At 45.1% G+C, this 21,042-nt stretch overlaps 1 protein-coding gene across 1 annotated transcript; it reads right to left on the bottom strand.

The window, feature by feature from the left end:
- Positions 1 to 12,559: 12,559 nt before the first annotated feature.
- Positions 12,560 to 14,641, bottom strand: LOC136514020 (glycerol-3-phosphate 2-O-acyltransferase 6-like). Its single transcript, XM_066508001.1, has 2 exons — positions 13,990 to 14,641; positions 12,560 to 13,577 (listed from the first exon to the last, which is right to left on the bottom strand). Exons 1-2 carry the CDS (start codon positions 14,608 to 14,610, stop codon positions 12,687 to 12,689), a joined length of 1,512 nt encoding a protein of 503 aa, XP_066364098.1. The 5' UTR covers positions 14,611 to 14,641; the 3' UTR covers positions 12,560 to 12,686.
- Positions 14,642 to 21,042: the final 6,401 nt, after the last annotated feature.

Raw genomic sequence — 21,042 nt, 5'->3', positions numbered from 1 at the left:
CCGTGCTGCCTCACCGGAGCTCGCCCGAGCCTTCCCCACGTGCGCTGCCTCACCGGAGCGCAGCCGAGCTCCCTTGTAATTAGTTTCTCTTGTATGTGCCTGTCAGTAGCATTGTATGTTTGAGCGTGTTTGAGTTTCTATAAAACGCGACGTGTGGGATGGCGGAGAACTCGTGCTGCCGACTCCACGCGGCTGCGGTGCCTAGCGGTGCGGCTTGTTTCATCGTTCGGCGTTCGGCTCTGCCGGTCATGGTTTTGCGGTTGCGTTGCTCGTTTCCATCGGCTGCGGTGTCGGTCATGGTTCAGCTCTTCGTTCGTAGAATCGGAGCCCAAACAGTTGCATTAGTTCGTGTTGTTTTTTAAAGATCGGTATAAACACAGACAACTATATGTATGTAACTGCACACGTCCAATGAATAAGTACATAGAAAGCATGACCGGTTGAACTATAACATGTTTCACCACAAAGATTCTGACCAATTGAACTATGACCTAGTATTTTTGAGCCTGCGTGATAGGTTGTTCCTAAAGCCTAATATTTGGCTTGTATAACACCATACAGTTCTAATTTATAATATGTAGCAAATATAGAACACATATTTGAGCATGATTTCGTAAATTCATAGAATTTATGCATAAATTGAAATTGTTTAACAATTAACATAAATAAGTGTCAATAATTCAACATATCAAAGTGGCAACATCCGTATTAGTTGAATTTGCGGACCGTGTTCATCTCGGTGAGCATGTTCTCTGTCGAGCGATAACGGACGTCAAGGAGGAGCTTTGATTGTACGAGGGGGAGCAGCAATGGTCGTGGAAGACCGTGTTCCCTTCCTCGTACTCATAGAATCGGAGCTCTTCCTTGGCCAAGTACGGTGTTGTCCGGTGGAGAAATGCTCGCCGAGATGATCATGTAAGCAAGGTCAACTAGTACGGATGGTTATTTATTGAAACATGTTTTATTTTTTATAGATATATCTAGTGGAGTAAAAGCTAGATGGCTGCCCCGAGAGACAACATGGATGAAGAAATGATGAATATTATCAACACCGGCACTCAATTTGCCGATGGTGACCAGCAGGATGTAGATGACGGGAGTCAATACCTGGCTCTTGAAGAAAACCAAGAAAATATTGTGCAAAAAAATACTGGCGAGGTATATATATTTATATATATATTTGAATATTGTATATATATATTTGAATATCTATCATCTATTATGTGTACACATGATATTTATTTATTCTTTTTTTATACGTAGCCCTCTGGATCAACGACCACAACGGTGAAAAGCAAAAATATTCGAGGCCCAAAAAAGCCATTGGAGGGGCGCTACATAATATCAGAATTCAATATCGAGACAGGCGAACCACTTGGTCCACATGCAAGGAAATTCGTGCAACACTGTGGGTACCTTGTAAGGGACAGACTTCCGATCGGTGCCCATGAATGGAACAAAAGATCAACGAGCCTCATGTTAGTTTTATCTCAGATCTTGATAAGAAATTAATTTGGGATGATATCCTTCAACATTTCACATTGCAAGCGGATGATTATGATGATATCAATGATAATAAATTGAAGGAGCTAGTTCAAAAGTGGGCTATGAAGAAGATGGCCACACAATTCCAGACTTGGAAGAAATTCCTATACACGAAATACGTCAAGAAGAACCTAACGCTGAATTTCAATACTAGTGGTCCGCTCGCGAAGTTGAGGCCCTACTAGAATGATTTTGTATAGTACAAGACATCAGAAGAGGGTGAGGAACGGGTGAGAAGGAACCAAGAGAATGCCCAACAGAAGGTATACCACCATGACATGGGATCAGGTGGCTACGCGACTGCCATTCCCAAGTGGGAAAAAATGGAAGCGGACATTCTTGCCAAGGGTATCACACTAGAATCACTTAATTGGCCCAAACACATGAATAATTGGTTTTTTACTCATGGGGGAAGACTGGACCTAAAGACCGAGAAGCTGGTTCATGGCCTAAAACTCAAAAGAGCAACACAAAGATTATCTTATGCTCTACAAGCTAAAGCTATTGGTGTGTTCAGGCTCAATAGAGAGAAGGATGAACTGACGTATGCCATCGGGACTGCTGAACACAGTGGCCGAACAAGAGGTTTAGGATGGAACATTTCTTGGGAGCATGGTTTTCCTAATGACAGAGATACCTACAGAAGCCGACAGAGAAGGAAGGATGAGGAAGCAGCGTGGATCAGCAGGTTGGAGGAATATGTTCGTGAGTCACAGAAGGCGTTGCTTCAAGCACAAGAGCACGAAAAAAACATGCAAGCTAGAATGCAAGACGAAATCATAAAGCAAGTGCAAATAGCAATGAGTGCCCAAAGGCAGGCATCAGATGCAGGAATCAACATTAATATTAGCCCCCCTGATCAGTTGAAAAGCAGCTACGCTTCCACGGAGTTGCCAAATCAAGATGACGCAATGCTACGTTTTCCTGTGGATGACATCACTGCACCATTTACATCATATGAGCTATATATTCCAAAAGAGAATGCCACAATCATGGTGGCTCTCGGTGTTTTTTCTCTTCCAGATCCTACTAAGACACCAAGAATCCATGGGGCAATAATACCACCTGAATATGTTAGCGTCTCAGTGGATAGAGTTAACAAAGGTTTTAGTGATCTGGCTCTTAACATTCCAGGAGGTGATGGGGAGAAGACTCTAGGAGAAGCAGAGAAGACATTCATACTATGGCGCAAGCGCTACATCATTATTCCCGGGGTCTCTAGTCTACCGCCGCTTCCTCAATTGCCAGACAATAGGTGCGGACAAAAGTGAACAAAAAATTTTTCACTAATTTTCTATTGACATGCATGATTAAAAATAATAATTTCTTATACATAATTATTCTTTTTTGTACTCACACAGCAAGGTCTCCGCCAACCTAAGTCCAATTATCCAATCTCCAGATCATCATAGTGCTCCGGGAAATCAGGTGGCAACGCCGCCACCGCCGCCACCTCCAAGGAGGTCTCCAACGCCTTCAATGAGGTCTCCAACACCTCCAAGGAGGTCTCCAACGCCTCCAAAGAGGTCTTCAACGCCTTCCTCGCCTCCCTTGATGACTAAGAAGAAGCCAACTCCTAAGAGGTCCGCCCCGCAAACAAAGCCGTTGGCCCACCAGCCAACAAAGAAGAAAGCCACATCTAATCTAGTTATTCCCCAAAAACTGTCTTATGAGAAAAGTGAAAAGGAATTAAATGCTGCAGTACAAAAAGATGTGGACAGTTTCTTTGAAAAAAATGAAAAAGCAACGAGAAGCGAGGGAGAACCTGGAGAAACCGTACTTCTACCTACCTCCAGATCTTCTAAGAAAGAAGGTGGACCAGAAAAAAGCGGGAATCTAAAAAGACCCTGCCAAAATCGGACTACGACCGCTCTCTCACCAAGTCATTTGAGGCGGCGCAGAAAAAGATTAGACCAGGGAAAGGTGTTGCACAACTCGGACAACAATCGCAACAATTAGTCCCCCCTCTTGTCGTTCGTAATGAATATGGTTCGAACTTAGACTTAGACGTCGATTTTGAGGAGCTGGCTTGGTTTTACGAGGAAACTGGTTTGGACCTTGCCCAAGTGCTCGCTGAAGGACCATCTGCTCCGAAAGTGGATCCTTAGAAAAAATTTGAACCCAAAAAGAGTCTATACAACCCTGAGGCCTTAGGTGAACTAGGTATGCAAATGTACCTGCTAAACAAGTGGTACATGGCGGCATGTGAACGGGGAGAGGCCTTTGTTCCTATCAGAGTTAGAAACTAACATTACTTCCGTGGCGATGACATTATATATGTCGAGTTTGTAGAATTACACCAACTATGCCACCTGGACTCTCTCGACAAAAGTCTCATTAGCTGCTATTGTCTGTAAGTGTGATTATTTTCTACTATTAAAGTATATATATATATATATATATATATATATATATATATATATATATATATATATATATATATAAAGCTACATGTATATATATATATATAAATTATATATCCTCACACTATATTTTTATATATGCAGATATGAGATGACAGAACTCAGAAAGAGAAATGATAATGATGTTGGTTTCATTGATCCAAATATCGTATTCAAACACCCTAACCCCCGCCTCAATGGAAAGCTGAACTCAAGAAAAATCTCATGAGGTTCTTAGTGAACCAACAAAACAAGAACATACACTTCCCCTACAACTTCAAGTGAGTGTTAAATAATTAATGTCGATCATATGGACATTTGTTCAATTATTTGCTTACTAGCTAAGCTATCTCCCATATATATATGTTGACTCTAGTTAATGTCGATCATATTTGTGTATAAAAACATATGCAACAATCACTGGATATTGATGGTCATTGATATGGCCAATAGTCGGTTGAGCATCTTAGACTCGTTAAGAAAAGAGCAAACAGAGTACCAAGACATGATAGATATTATCTAAGGGTAATTTGGTCTCTCTAGCAACTATATATACCCCGATCTCTTAACTGCAACAATTATTAAAGGCCAAATTAATTTTTTATTTTATTGGGCACAGTGTTTGGAAAAGTTTCATTGAGGAACACCACATGAAATATTGCAAAGCGTCACTGGATGTAATCGCACACAAAGTAAGTACTAGCTATATATATATATATATATATATATATATATATATATATATATATATATATATATATATATATATATATATATATATATATATATATAATTCAATTAACACCATGCATGCTTTCAATTCACCGGATCTTTTTTCTCGTAAAAGTGGGTTCTGAGGCAAGAACAGGGGAACAACTACTGCGGATACTATGTTTGCGAGTTCATCATGGCGTACGCAAAAAGAACTCCTGAAGAGATCCTCAAAGTAAGTTATATAAATATATTCATATATTCACAATTTCTTTTGTTGCTCATCAGCCTATTCGCTTGCTCGTAAACGATCGTAAATTTCCAGCCGGGAACAGTGTTTTTCTCTCACACCAAACCAGCCAGCAGTAAATAATCCACGATACGATACGGCCTCCCGAACAGGCTGCATATATATAAGTAATCACGTGACCAACACATATATATATTAATACTTTTCCTTTAACTTTTATTGAAGACTCTATGGTTGAAGAAAAAAGTCATACGACGTGACCAACTGAAAGCAATTCAAGAGACCATAGCAGAATTTCTTAATGACCAGGTCCTCAACCCCGTCGGCGAGTTCTACAATGACGTCAACGAAACATAGAAGCCAAACCAGATGGAGTGAATTTGTTATCCCAATGATATGATAGAATATACAATGCAAGCTTTATTTGTAATATATATATATATATATATATTATATGTACATAAAATAACGTACAATATATGTATATGCATGTAATATATATGTTAGTTTCATACTTTAGTTTGTACAAAATGTTCGAACATTATAAACGTGTAGAATACATATATTACTAGCAGCGTAGAATGCGTATTCGAAAACCAAAATGAATCATCAATTGAAAATAGAAACAAAAAAAAAGAAAAAAAGAAAACCTTTAGTCTCGGTGGCCTCTTTAGTCCCGGTTGGTCTTACCAACCGGGACTAAAGGTGCACTTTTAGTCCCGGGCGAGAAGCCGGGACTAAAGGAGGGGCCCTTTAGTTTCGGATTCGTGTTCCCGGTTGGGAAACTGCGGTTTTCCAACCGGGAGTAAAGCCCGTTTCTGTACCAGTGGATGTAGCATGCATTCACGTCATGCTTAGAGATTAAATATTATAATAAACATAGTTAGAGGTAGCTGCCTTAGTGAATGCAATGGTTTTTAAGATACAAATACCACATCACATGGAAATAAAACTGTAAATTTCTGAAGCAACATTTACTTTTTAGTTCAATTCAATCTTTTAAATCGTGGTTATGTAACAACAAAAGCATTATGCAACATGAACTTCTAACATGATTTTAGTGGATACATTAGAATTTTTATTATACAACACATTCTAGATCATTAAGTGCATAACCATGAATTGCCTTCGTAGTTGTTATTTTTGCACCTAAGAAAGTCTTACGGCATCCATCTAAGTGTCATGCTCACAAGCAAAACCATTGAAAAAATACAGTAGCCTCAGTTGTTCTAGACACGCCATGATTTTATAGGATATGCATAACCTATCATACAGATACGCAACGGTACAACCAAATCTTAGAAAGAGATTCTACATCTGGTGCTATTGAAAAAAAGGTCACTGGTTTTGGTACATTTAGTAGACGTGTCACAACATCAAAATATATACATAGCTTATCACCCACGTACGCAACTATAGATTGCTTACCTATAAGATACTATTTTCTCGCATAATCATCTATTATGGTGCATTGTCTTAGTATGGCCGACTTAAAATTATTAGTACATTTTAAGTACACACTCGTGCGATTGGTACATTTTCTTGACAAACAATCGTTGGGTGCATTGATAAAAAAAAACAATCGTTGGGTGCGCTTTGAGCATGGAGCTAAGTAACTAGTTTTCATTCTTCTAACTATCTTCCTATCACCAAAAGTTCTAGATAATGGCATAATTTATGAAATTTGATTTTTTTTAAATCATGTTGAAGTGCCCAATACATTTTTATTTATCAATGCATAGCAAGGGAACAAGCATGGCATAGTGATATGGAAATAAATGAGTAAAAGATAGATGAATACTATTGCTTAAATGAATTAGAGAACTGCAAAAGGATGTTCTTGTCAAAGGGAAAAAACACAAATTTGATTTTTTTGAAGAGAAAAATGACCTGATGGATAGAAGGTTTACATCATAGCATTATACTCCAGAGAATCATGACATTTTTTTATCTGTTTGTTATTCTAGCTAGAACAGTCTTTGGTAGATCCACAGGTAGCAGCAAGTCACGCCTCACGGTCTACCACTTCATTTATTGGGGATGTGTCCAGAGCCGCGCACAATTTATAGACCTTAGTGGGGCAACGATTTGGCCCCGGTTATTTCGTAATGGAGATCGCTTCCAGTTTCAAAAAAAGAAGAAATTAGAAAAACGCTCTACTCCACAAAACCAAACCAAAAGCCCGGGTGCACCTAGCATGGCACGGCATTGGCATCACCATTCACCAGCAATCATGCCATTTTCTTAAGTTTTTCCCCCCTGCGGCCGGGAAAAGCAGGTCGGCGAGATTTTTTTTTAATTTTAACCCTTTTATGAATATAATTTTAAATCTAACACTGTCGTTTTTTTAAAAACTAACATTTTTTTGCTGTGCTTATTGCCCTGGCGCGGCCAAATGCCTGTGTCGCGCCATGCATGGTGGCGCGGCAAAGGGCTGACGTGGCGCGGGCCGGCGGGGGGGGGGGCGCTGACGTGGCGGGTCCTGCCGCGCCACCGACCATGGCGCGGCAGTGCCGCGCCACTGACACTGGCACGTCAGTGCCGCGCCCTGTTGCGTGGCGCGGCCGGACCGACCATACCGCTCAAGCAGCCACACCACCTGGCCGTTGTGCCTGCTGCCGGCCCGGGCTACCTGGATGGAATCGAAACGCGTCGCGCCCGTATTTTGTTGAGTTTTTTTCATGGCCGAATAGAGAATTTGATAAGCCAATAATTAGTTTTTCGTCTTTCATAATACGGTTATGCACCATTTTAACTAATCAATTACGAAAAATTTCCACCGGTGTCCAGATACGCCGGGACTGCCGGTTCCCGAACGCAGGGTACTTAATCTCGTCGGCAGTGCTGCCACGACTCAACGAAACGAATAAGAAGCAAGTTGACAAGATGTCACATAACATATTCATTGTTTTGACATAACATAAACAAATAACCCCGTAAGTTTCGGATGCCTATATTCGTTTGACCTAAACAAACTAAGACCCAGGAGTGTAAGGATCCCTCGGACGCCTCTGGCTCTTCAGATTTGTTGGCAACACATTGGGAGTGTAGCCAACGTCGGTATGGTCGCGTCGACGGTGCGTACGGCTCGTACCCTGCAGGTATATGATACTTACGATTACTTATAATTTTTTATGATCGTTAGTTCATAGAGCATATGTATTGAAACAAACTATCTTTGTTAGTACCTGTGAGGCTCCTTGGGTGCCAAACGGGGCACCACCTAGCTGAGACATGCCGATCTCGTTCTGCGACCATTCGTCCCAAGGACACCAAAACACCTGAAATTTCGTAATTGTGTTAGGTTGTGATATAGCGTACATCGAAGAAGACACTGCTACGATAGTATAGAGAGCGTAACCTGGTGCTGTGTCAGGACGTCGAGACCGTCCGTATACTCCCTGTACTTGCGCCACGCATTCCCTCTAACTAACTGTACTTCCGTCCAGATATACAGAGCTATAGGGAGTGTATGATGCCCGTTTCATTGCTGCATTGAACACGATAATGAATTAGCAACAAATAATCTCATCATATCTAACTGCCTGGAAGAATATAATGAACCGAAGTACTTACCGGTAAACCATTATTAAGGGGCCTCCCAACGGGCAATCGTTCCCAACACCAAACCTAGAGTAGGTAGGAGCAACCCCCAAGGTTCGCATGTCCTGAGGTGCGACAGCAGGCAACGCATAGCTGTCGATACGTCCATGCCAGGACTGCGCTGCCCCAGTTGTACCCCGCTATGTTCTCCCATGGCTGGCGAAGTATGTCAAGGAAGATCCAGCTGATGGTGTTGCCCGAGGCGTCTGGGAAGAGGAAAGCACCAAGAAAGGGCCAGAGCCACACTTGAGCGAACCTGTCGATCTGTGCCTCCTCAACTTGTGGGTCCAAGTACTCAAAGCGCTCTGTGATCCAGGACGACGAAACACCAGAACTTTTCCTATAATTGATCAAAGAAAATGAGACCTGATGCCAGCTGTAAAGCAATGCAAGTATTAAATAGGCTTGAATTACTCACTTATTTTTCTTGGAAGCATCGTCGTCCGGTGGAAGAAAACCAGTAAACTGAGCCACCAGCTCCCTCCATTGATCGTTGTCAACTATCCCTATCACTTGAAGTCCCCCCAACCGAAGCCCTAAAATAGCCTTGACGTCCTGCAACGTCAAGGTCATCTCGCCACACGGTAGGTGGAACGTGCTGGTCTCAGGCCTCCACCTGTTATAAGAATAGAACGACTGTTAGTTGCCTCCAATTTGTTACAAGAAAGTTTACATACAAAGAATGCACTCGCACCTATCTACAGCTATAGTCAGTAGTGCTGGATCAAGGGGCGGAAGACCGTGATTGACAACACGGACAAGCTCGAGGAAGCCGGCACGCCGTATGTACGGCGTATAACGCTCGTCCCACTGATGCGCCCTGGTGTGAGTGCGGGGCCTCAAAGGAGGCACGGACACCTCTGCGTCGTTGTCACTCAAGATGTGTGCTCGGTGCTGGTCGTCGTACTCCACCTCCAGAATGGGGTACAACGGGTGCTATGTGGGAGGGGCCATCCTGTTAAAAATTGATAAACAAAGCGTTAGAGTATTCAAATTAACAAAATTCAAGTTAACATTAGTAAGTTCATAAACAAATTCACTAACCTAACTAGCCTAAATCTCTAAACCCAAAATCCTAACTATACTAGATAATAAATACATAATCAATCCATATAAAACTTTGATTCTAAAATTACAAGTAATCTCTCCGTCTCAAAATAAATACACATCTTGCTTCTCGAGTAGTCAAATATGTTTAAGTTTGATCAAAACTAAATAAACGGTATCAATATTTCTATCTTCTAATAAGTTTATTACGAAAGTATACTCCATGCTTAATGTAATAGTACATATTATGTTTCATAAATATTAGTACGCTATTATATAAATTTGGTCAAAGACACTAATAGTAGATACAAAAAATACTAACTATACTACATAATAATAAAAAAATATGAAATCGAAAGGGAGGTACCTTAGGAACGGGCCCGCGCCGGCGTTCATGGCGTGGCCGGCTAGGGCGCTGCGCGGCAGGAGTGGCCAGGCACGGCATGGGCGAGCGGGCGAGGACGGGCCGTGCGGGCGCGGCCGGGGCGAGGCGAGGCAGGGCGGGCGCGTGTGCGGCGTGGACGGGAGGGCGCGGGCGCGTGCGGCCGCAGGCAGGGCGCTGGCGGCGGCTGGCGACGGCGGCGGCGGCGTTCGGGCATCGGGCGGGCGGGCAGGGCAGGCGTGCGTGCGGGCAGCCGGGCTCGCGCGCGGGGTATATATCTGCTCCTGCCGCGCCACAGATCAGGGCGCGGCAGGACCCGCCACGTCAGCGGCCCCCCGGCCGGCCCGCGCCACGTCAGCCCTTTGCCACGCCACCATGCATGGAGCGGCACAGGCATTTGGCCGTGCCAGGGCAATAGGCGCGGCCAAAAGTGTTGGTTTTAAAAAAAACGACAGTGTTAGATTTAAAATTATATTAAAAAAAGGTTAAAATTAAAAAAAATTCGTCGGCGATTGGCCCAAACGAGCGGGGCCGGCCAGCGGGATATGATGCATCCCCTCCCCTATCTGAGCCTCAGCTCGGCTCGCTAGTGGGCATCTCTGGACAAACCGTACGTCATTAGTGCATAAAAAATGCCTCCCGTTCGCCGCTACGCGAGCGTGAGTGCCTGTCATCAGCCTGTTCGACAGGCCGTAAACGATAGTAGATTATTTATTATTGGCTAGTTTGGTATAAGAAAAAAATACTATTCGAACTTATAATCCACGATCGTATACGAGCAAGCGAATATGTGCCTATCATATTCCTCCTCCTCCCCACCTCACTGACGCGGTTGAGATTTCCCCGCCCCCACACCCCCCGGCCGGCCCGCTTGATCTGACGAGTGCGTGTCTTCGGTGCTCCGCTGCTGCGCTCACCGGGTCACCGGTCGCCAAATAAATAAATAAAACTCTCCAACTACCAATACGGAAATCCGACATGGTACTGTAGATTGCATCTACCGCACCCACTCTGCGCCAGCGTCGATCTCTATGGCAGCATCGAGCTCTGCGTGCCGACAAGCCTCCATTCGTCCAAGCAACAAGTAGATGTTGCACTGAAAGCACATGTTACAAGCGTACGTTTCAAGTGTTTCTTATGTTTCAGAGCTATGTTGCAAGTGTTTATATCGATGTTCCAAATGCAGATCAGGATGTTGCACATGTTGCAATGTCTATACACTTATGTTTCAAGTGTATGTTCCAAATGTTTGATCTGTTTCAGACGTATGTTTCAAGTGTCTTTCACTTGGATGTTGCAAAAGTAGATCTGGATGTTGCATATATATGCAAGTGTTGCAGGTATTTCATCTGGATGTTTGCATATGTTTGCAAGGGCTACACACATGTTTCTAAGTTTTTCTGGTGTTTTTGCAAGTGTTTCAGACATATATTGAGTGTTTCAGCTATTTCGGACATAAGTTGTATGTGTTTAGTCTGGATGTTTGAAAAAATAGGTCAGATATCGCACATGTTGCAATAAGACCCAACTGCCACAGCCGCCTGGTGCAGCTGCTGAGGCGGCGGCGTGGGTCACCCGTACAGGCTCCTAAGGCCGGCAGACACATCCGCGGCGCAACATCCACAACCAGGGGCAGGTGACTGGAACCCACATGGGTCCCTGCCTGTAGGCACGGTGGTCAGGGAAAGCAAAGCGATCGTGATGGTAGGGTGGTACGCAGCGTGGGGTCCACACGGTGGCGCGCGCGAAAATAGACGACACAGGCCTTTTCACGTGCAGCGCGGCCTCCCGCACAAAGGACCGGAGGCGTCCAATATTTTGGAGCAGCTACGGACGTCCGGACACTCATAACGCCCTAAGTTTATTAGTTTTTTTTTTCTTGCCTATATATGGTATGGTTGATAGCGAATTTGAATAATTATTCTCCAACCTCTTCTTACGTTGCCAATGTATGATAACGTTGGTGAAGGGCCACTGAGATTGGCACGCATAGAGTATCGACCAAGGATATTTGAATTTGTTTACGGTTGCTGCAATCCATATAAACAAACAACATTGGTCGGCCATGAGGGGTTCTTTCCCTTGTTGTTTCAGTGTGATTTTCAGAGACCTGCTATATGTCAGGTGTCTGAATTTTGCATCTAATCAGGCAATGATTTTTATTCATTGGATCTAAATCAGATGACTTTGGAGCTTCTTCTTCCTTGGTTTGTTTCCTTTCCGTTGTGAAGTGCCTTTGGTTCTCCTTTTTCAGGCGCCTGCACTCTAGGAAGCGTGTGATTTTTAAGCTCCAACGAGCGGCAAACAATAGAAGAAAGAGTGCTTTTATTTTAAGCTCCAATTTGGTCTTTGATGTACTCTTATTTTTTAAGATGTTGTTTTGTGTTACGTTGTCCTTCTGTACTGGCTATTGTTTTCTTTGATAAATATCAGATTATGAAGTACTCTTTTTAATTTATTTATTTATTAGAAAACAGATATATAGATTTGGAGTGCTCTTAAGGAACATAATCAACGTTTAAGCTAGTGGGACGGGTGTTGCCTTGCTTTCTTTGTTAGTTGTTAGCTAGCTATAAACACTGTTTGTATAAAAGATGTCTCTCTATTTGAAACCTGGCCCTCATATATGTATACATATGGTTCTTATCACAGACATCAACGGAAAATGTGAAACCATGGATTGATCACCACTCTCAACTCTCAACGCACGGCAATTAACAGTAAGTTGTTGCGTGCTCTGTCTCCCCTAGTCCACCTCTTTCAACACCACGCAACCGTCGGAGCCGGAGACCATCCCGTTTTTGCACTTGCTGGTGCAAATGCAGTCGAATCTAAGCTGCGCCGCCAGGACCTCCTGGACGTAGTTGGCCACCTCGACCGGCGACCTCCCGCCGCCGCAGGTGAGCTCCCTTGGAAGCTGATTCAGGAACGTGACCTCGTACGTCGGCCGTGGGTTCATGAAAAAGAAGTAGGGATCCATTCTCGTGAGCCCGCGCGCCGTGGACCCGTGGAACATGCCCTCCCTAGCGTCGATGGCCACGGGCACGATGCGGTCGGTGACCTCAGCGAAGAGCGCGCCGAACCGCAGCAGGAACGGCTCGCGGCAGATGGTGCCCTCGGGGAAGATGATGACGTCGTCTCCCTCCTCGAGCAGCCGCCGGATGCGGGCAGCGGCGCCCGCGTCGTCGCTCTCGCGGCTGGGCACGGGCAGCGCCACGCCTGTCATGACAGGCGACCCGGGCTCCGAGAACCTGCTGGAGGCGCCGTCCGTGACCCATCTCACCTTGCGGCCCAGCGCGACGGCCACCGCGACAGGGTCGAGCGTGGTGCGGTGGTTGCACACGAAGAGCACCCCCGGCCGGCCGCCCTTCTTGGACGGCGGCGGCCGGTTGCCGCGCACCACCAGCTTGACGCCCATAAGCTTATAGGCGTAGGAGAGGGCGCGCACCGGGAGGAGCAGGTGGAGATGCACGCGCATCAGCGCGAGCGCGAAGCCGAGCGGCATCCACAGGAAAGTGAGAAGCGTGTTGGTCGCCGTCGGTCGCCGGGCCAGGCGGCCGTCGTGGAGGATGACCCGGCTCTGAAGCTGCTCCCGGGGCAGCGCGCGGTACTTCTGTCGTGTTACCATGTACGCCTCCTGCACTCACGCGACACCATTAGCACAACGGACAGTAGCGATCAGCTGTGACAGCAATTACCCAATTACCCATTTCCAGAAAGTCCTGCAGGACCAGTGACAGCACAGCGTCCTTATCTCGTGCATGCGGACAACCAAACCAACTACTGTTTGTACGTACAATTGGTGCATGTCTCATCGATGTCTGAGATTGCAATTTGCAGATTTGAGATCTAGTGGTCGAGGCATTGCATGGTACTTACAGACAGTACTCTAAAAAAAATCGTACGATCACATCTCATAATTCCTTCGGCCGTGTGCATGATGCACTAAGCCGTCATCCAGCTTTGTACAATTTTAGCAGCAAACTGTACAGTAGAATGCATTCAATCAGAAGCTGAGAACACACGCAGCTGAAGAAGCTATACTCTACCTTGCAGATGGACATGAAGTCGAAGTCGCTCTCGCGATCCCCCATGCCGACGTCCGGCAGCGCGTCGCCGAACTCCCTGACCACCGCCCGCCTCTTGTGCTCGCCGACGAGCACCCCGGGCCCGGCGACGAACCCCGTGGCCTTCCCGGACTCGCCCACCTCCATCTCCGTCCCGATGACCACGTCCGCGCCAAGGAACGCCCTGGCGAACGGCTCCACCATCACCCGCGGGCTGGCGGTGACGACGCACCGCCTCCCGAACGAGCGGAAGACGCGCCAGCCCTCCGGGTGGACGTCGCCGGCGTAGAACCTGGGGAGCACGGTGCGGGCGACGGCCTCGATGTCGCTCGCCTCGAGCCCCGCCACGGCGACGTAGAGGAACGCGCGCACGGCCAGGGTCTCGGACACGGCGACGTAGGTGAGGTACACCAAGGGCACGGACAGGAGGAGCGCCAGGGCGCGGAGGAGGCTGCCGGCCTCCAGCGCCACGAGGAGGTAGTACGGGAACGCGCTGCGGGACAGGAGCAGCGTGCCGTCGAGGTCGGCGGCGACCGTCTGGCCCGACCGCCCCTCGGTGTCGCACTGCTCGATCGGCTCGAACCTTCGGGTTCGGGACACCATAGTTGCCTTACGTGAACAGAGATGAGTGCAGTGATTGGTGAAGGTGCAATCCTCGTCGCGGCAGGGATGGTCTATATGTATATGGAAGAGGGTTATGAGTCAATCTGCTACGGTGAATGCTGCAGATAAAAGATGGGGATGGTTGAACCATGGATCGAACCGGTGCTGATCCAGCGATCCATTTAACGTACACGGGAGCAGCGGTTACTCCATTAAGAGTTGACTGGTTGCCCTGCCTACCCCGATGGACATCGTGGCTCGTGGGTCGACCTACCATACCAATTGATTTAAGCCCGAGCTGTCCTGATACGGCAGCCCTGAAATTTGAATACTGAGCTCCGCCCCGTGTGAAAAAGATGATCACATCCTGTGAAATACAGTCGGCAGCCCAGCACACACCCCTCGGCAGCCCACCGACCTCCGCACAGGAAGGCGTGGGGGTCCCGACGGCAACCGTCAATGCCGGAGACGACGTCAGCGGCGTAGGGGTGAGCCAGCGACGAACATCAGCATGGGCGCACCTGCCGACGCCAATGATGCCTCTCCTTCGAGTGCCGCACGCTGCTTCCTCGAGCTAGATCCGCTGGCGGAGGCGCTGTGCGTGGGCGTAGACCCTCCCACTTGGCTCATCTCGGTCGACCCAATGCTGAACGAGCTTGCCGCCTTACTCGTCGCGAGCCGGCCAGCGGTCACTCCGATGCCTAGGTGCCTGCATGCTGGATCCGCCCCTCCGGAGGTTCAAGCTTCGTTGGTGGTCATCACTTATACGGTGACGGCTACTCAGTGCGCAATGGATCTGCCTCTGTCGTCGCCTGTGCAGGACACGCCTTCACTGATGGGACCGCCTGTTGTCGCGGGTGCTGTGGCGCCTGGGGAGGATGGTGAGGTCTGGCCACCTGGGTTCGAGCCAGCCAAGCATATGGCGGGTACTTCTACACCGACGCAGGATGGCCATTAGATCGGCCAAACCACACCCGACCCTTCCACGCCGATGAAGGACGGCCAGTCGAATAGCCAAGTCACAACCGACCCCAGCGACGCAACGCCCACGCCGCGCGAGGCCGCTCGGCGTCTCGCACGGTTTACCGAGGAGGTGCAACTCAAGCGAAGGTCGCCCTTAATCGACACTCCACCACGGCAGAAGGCGGCAACCAAAAGGTCCCTGCCAATCAGGAGCAGACGGATTGCCGCGGAGCCATTGGCGCACATACCGACCTCCAAGCGGGGCGTGGTACTCATGCAGAGGATGGGCATTGTGCCGCCGACAGCTCCAGTGTCGTCTGCATCCAAGGGAACATACGAAGCCATATTCGTAGGGAACTTGACGTCGAGCCACGTGGCAGCTTTGGACGAGTTGTTCCCAGCGACCAACAGTAGAGCAGGTAGAAGAGCGCTCTTCTCGGATGGTGGAGGAGGGTCGTGCAACCAGCAGCGGCGATGCCTAGCTCCTTAGGTTGCTGCGGAGTTCTTAGATCGGTTGTATATCATTTATGTAATATCATAGTTTGTAACAGTTTGCTAGGTGGTCCAGTATTAGCATTGAGACCACCTAGCGCGCTCTTCAGAAGCGTATCGTTTGTACGGTTAAACTATTTTTTTTAATTACAATGATACCCAAATCTTTTACGTATTCGAGAAAAAAAAATACAGTCGGCATTGACTTTGCATGCTTTTGATTACAGCCGGCATTTGGAGAGTCATCAGACAACAACTGAGCAAAGTTTTAATGATAACACTAGTAGTATCTATGAACTCATCTATCCATCATATCTCAGACAACGTTGAGTTATATAGACTATAGAGAGACTTGTAATTTGTAAAACTCTGAATGAGTGTAGTACAGGGAAATATGGCATAAATAGGGAATGTTTAAAATATTCCATATGATATTCGGCATAAATAAAATTAAAATTGATGGACCGCAGTCAAAGTTCTATCAGCTCCGAGAAATCAAGGTCTTTCAGTTCTATTTCCCCTACTTCCTCCTCTCTTATCCTCTGCAATAGAAACCTGGCCAGTGATAAATTCTTTTGACAGTTATTTCCTAGGCATGTCAAAATAAACAGTACAAAAACGAAACTACTGCATGATTTAAAAGATAAAGGCTATGGAGTATGGACCCATAATTACAAAAAAGACATTTCTTTCAGAGTTCTGCGGCTCTTGTCTTCTCAATAGGGCTGTTGGATGCGCAAGGAGGTCAAAGCCATTCTTATAATATACTCACCAACCCATTGGGATATTTAGGAAACACAAATTTAGTGGCACAACCCAGTTAGTCTGTAAACATGGCAGAGAGAAGGGATCTAGGAACTCAAGCCATGTCCATCAATAATATTTGAGCATGTGTTCAGCACTGGATCAGTGCAAGTAAAGACATCTATGGTGCGAACGAAGCTTCCCAAGGGAAAATGAACTATAACGGTGAAGTTCAGTGGATGCAACATCACTGTTTTCTCTGAGATAGCAGACAACTAAGACATCGATAATCTACATGCAGTATAATATAACATTGCTTTTGGTTACACTAGCAGTGGAAAATATCTTAGATAGTTAGATGACCAACCTCATGTTTACTGGTAATAACAATACTGAATATCAGACGTGTCCGGTCAGGACGACAACAACGTCCTATCACTAGCAGAAACGTTGGTTTTGATTCCAACGGCTAGTTCTCTCACTTAGGGCTATAAATATGCCTCCAACCGGCCAAGACAAGTGTAGAGAGCTGAGGAAACATACCAAGCGTGTTGATACACCATTTTAGTATTCTCCACTTGCATAGTGCTTAGGGAAATATTAGGTGATTAGCATAGGTGCTTTGCGATGTGCTTAGGTTGATTAGACCACCGTTTTTGTGCTTGCTCTAGGTTTAGGCCTAGTGTTTAGTGAGGTTTGCACACCTCTTATCACTCAATGCTTGCGCACACCATTGTTGTACATCGGAGGGGCTTGTAGTCTTGCGAGATCACACCAACCGTCTTTGTGGTGTGGCCGCCACCGTGTATTGAAGGAAACAAGGTCCGTGGCGGTTCGACAGGAAACTTGATAGTGAAGATGGCGGGGAGCGGTCTGGGAGAGGCTTGCCGAAAGGCACACTGAAGACCTGCTTGCGCGTGGGGAAAGCCCGAGGCTATCCATGGAGTTACCCGACCAGGAGTTTGGTTCTTGCGAGGGATTCCTTGCGAGGGTCTCTAATGAGGACTAGGAGAAAGCTTGAGAGCTTCTCGATACCTCGGTAAAAATACCGGAGTCATCGACGAGAGTTTGCATCTCTACCTTATTTTTACCTTCTGCACTTACATTGCTACCTTGGTTGTGTGCCTTACTTTCCTAGCTTAGTTGATAGGCTAGTTTATAGGATTGGAACCTAGGTTGCATAACTCATTTACGGTAGAGATAGCAACACACTTAGCAAAATCATAGTTGTACAATTAGATAAATTACTATTTTGCATAGGTTTTGCTAAGGTGGAAATTAGAGGTCATAGTTAGAAGTAGATTTTTAAGTTGCCCAATTCACCCCCTCTTAGGCTCATAGTCCCTTACAAGTGGTATCAGAGCCGGTTGGTTCAATTTAGACCTTTGACTTTACCGCCGTTGAGCCAACACTATTTAGAGTGGTTGGGATGGATATCTCTAGGCCTATGATAGAACCGCCCAATTTATACAAGATCAAGTACGGCTATCACCGTTTAACTTCTTAACGCGCACATACTTTCACTTATATAAACCCGGTAGTCCGCTGAGTGTCACGAAGGACCTCGGTAAATCAACATCACAACCAAGATCGCATGATTAAGCAAATACACATCACATACACAGAGTGGCAGTGAAAATATATTACAAATAGGTTCACAAATAATAGTACAAGTTTGAGTTTCAAAATCGGTTAAAGGAAAACAACATAGCTTTCATTATAAACCCATTAATATAAGTTCCAAATACATTGCTAGCATAAGTGACCTCCTCTGACAAAAGCATATAGATAAGAAATAAATATAGAGTCACCGTGCCCACCGGTGGTTAGCCACCATCTTCCTCAGGCCAAAAATTTCACTTAAAACATGGTGGGATAAACCCTTAGTACTCGAATGTACTCAGCTAGACTTACCCATCATAAACTAGAAATAAAGTGACACCAAGGATTATACAAGGCTTTATAAGTGGAGCTAGCTTGACAACATTTTACATAAAAAGCCACTAATTCAGCTATACATTTTATAATTCGGTGATCAAGTTAATTATAACTATTCATCTCTAGATTAACAACTAACATGTGACAAACATGTGGTATATCATTTAGTAGCATAACAATAGTTACCATAGCTGGTGTAATAATTCCATGTTCATCATAACCATCATTCCATAATACAGTTACTACGATATTGGGGCTAGCCAAGTTTCTCACTGTCTAGGAGAGACAGCGATTCGAATCGATTTCAACCAGCTGGGAATTTATTCCTAACATAAACCTAGGCAGACCAGATCAACGGCCACCTTTGGTACAACTTAGGTCCATATTTCACGGGTTCGCCCAGCGCCACATAATCAGGGACAACCAGCTACCAGGATGTTCAGGCCCAACCTGCCCTTGGGCTCACGTCTGGCTCCCTGCACATCCTTACTACCATCCAAAGTGTGCACTTTTACAGAATGGGCCTCGACCTGAGTTGAGCTACTCGTCTTTGCGGTTGGAATGAGTTATCCGACCAGCTAAGTGAGAGACATGCGTTCAATCTTGTTAGAAGTGTCAACAACGGTACGGTCCTTAATCGGCGTAGACGAAATCACATGAGTCAACCTATACATAGACTCTGCCAGGCCTCCAATTACATTATCCCATGGTTATATTCCACAATAGCAAATATAGCCAACCGTGTCTTGGTATCCACATATATCTCGCAGGTGATAGGAAATCACCTGACTTCTACCAGTCTAAGCATGGCTAAGCATATATTCGATCCTAGACCTACACAGGGTTAAAGTTATATATATGTATATGGACAAGGTAGTTCTATACATCAAGTGTTTCTAATCAACTCTTGTAACCTAATGCATCAAACATAAAGGACTCAAGTGATATTTTGTAAAACATGGGAGGCTTAAAATGCTCCGGGGCTTGCCTGGGATCTAACACTAGGTTAGTGTTTGATAGATGACACTCGCTTGGCGAGCATCTCCTATCTCGACACTTGCTTAGTCCTTCCGTCTTCTGGATGGATTCACCAAACTCTATCTTTGGGTTCGGCTCCAACATCACGTCCTTCATGTGGTGCATCTAGCGTGCCTAGATTAGATGAAAAATGCAGATGTATGAATGCATGGAAAACAACTCATGATGCACTGCAACAGGCATACAAAGGCAAGGATAAGGTAACATCATATTGACTTAAGCACTAGAGAGGAAGCTATTTAACTAATTATTGCATAGGCTTATCATAGTAAGGTTGCAAGAAAATAACACCAAGCATTCACCAATGAGGCACTCAAATTAAGCTACTTTAAGGAATCATCTAGCACAAGCTAATCCTAGTAATCATACAATCAAGATCAAGCATAAGTAATCAACTTCAAGTATATGCACAAAATCTGGACAGCAACATAACAACCATTTAATTTAACCATAACTGGAGTTATAAGCCTTCAAAAAGGGTGATCCTAGACTTTCTGGAAAGATAATGAAATTATCTAAAATTTTGTTATTAACACCAAAAGCTGATCCAACAAATATCCAGGTCAAAATCCATCATGAAACAGAGCTTATACAACTAAGAACAGAAAACTGATAGTAACTTCAGAAATACATATATAAAGTTCTAGACATCCAATAAATATGATACTTAACTTTATAGAAAGCTTATTAAGTTATCTATAACTTTATTATTATCATCTTAAGATGATTCTACATCTAACAAGGATAAACAACATCATGAAGACATCTCTATCCAGATTTGGATAGAATCTGTCATTCCACTTTGAATAGCTATAACTGGAGTTCTAGACCATCAAAAGCTGTGATCTTAGACATTTTTGGAAATCTTAACAAAAGAACTACAACTCTCCTATTATCACCAATACATGATTCCATATTTAAATAATTCAACCAAAGCAATCATTCAAATCTGTACAGAGGGCATGCAAAAGCTGATAGCAAACTTGTAAAATCTATAACTCCTAAACCAGCAGGACTAAAATCATGAAATTTTAGGACAAGTAAGATAAGGAAATTATCTACAACTTTTGTATTCAACATATCTACATAAAACATCATTTGATCCACAAAGTTATTATTACAACAGAAAATGCATATATAGCCATTTCAGAATGTAACAATTTGATGTTTCACTTGTTTTGCTAATGTAAGGAAAATGGATCCTAGGCCCATTTACTTTGCATTTTGGTGCTTGATGACCAACACAACCAAATTAGA

Source organism: Miscanthus floridulus, chromosome 16, assembly GCF_019320115.1.
Source record: "Miscanthus floridulus cultivar M001 chromosome 16, ASM1932011v1, whole genome shotgun sequence".
Classification (NCBI taxonomy): domain Eukaryota; kingdom Viridiplantae; phylum Streptophyta; class Magnoliopsida; order Poales; family Poaceae; genus Miscanthus; species Miscanthus floridulus.
This window is presented reverse-complemented; position numbering and strand designations above follow the sequence as displayed.

What these genes read in the sequence shown, in the direction of transcription:
- LOC136514020 (XM_066508001.1), bottom strand. Translation starts at nt 14,610, where the DNA reads ATGGTGTCCCGAACCCGAAGGTTCGAGCCGATCGAGCAGTGCGACACC. An exon ending in ACTTCATGTCCATCTGCAAG is followed by an intron (nt 13,578 to 13,989) that starts GTAGAGTATAGC and finishes GCGTGAGTGCAG; the next exon opens with GAGGCGTACATGGTAACACG.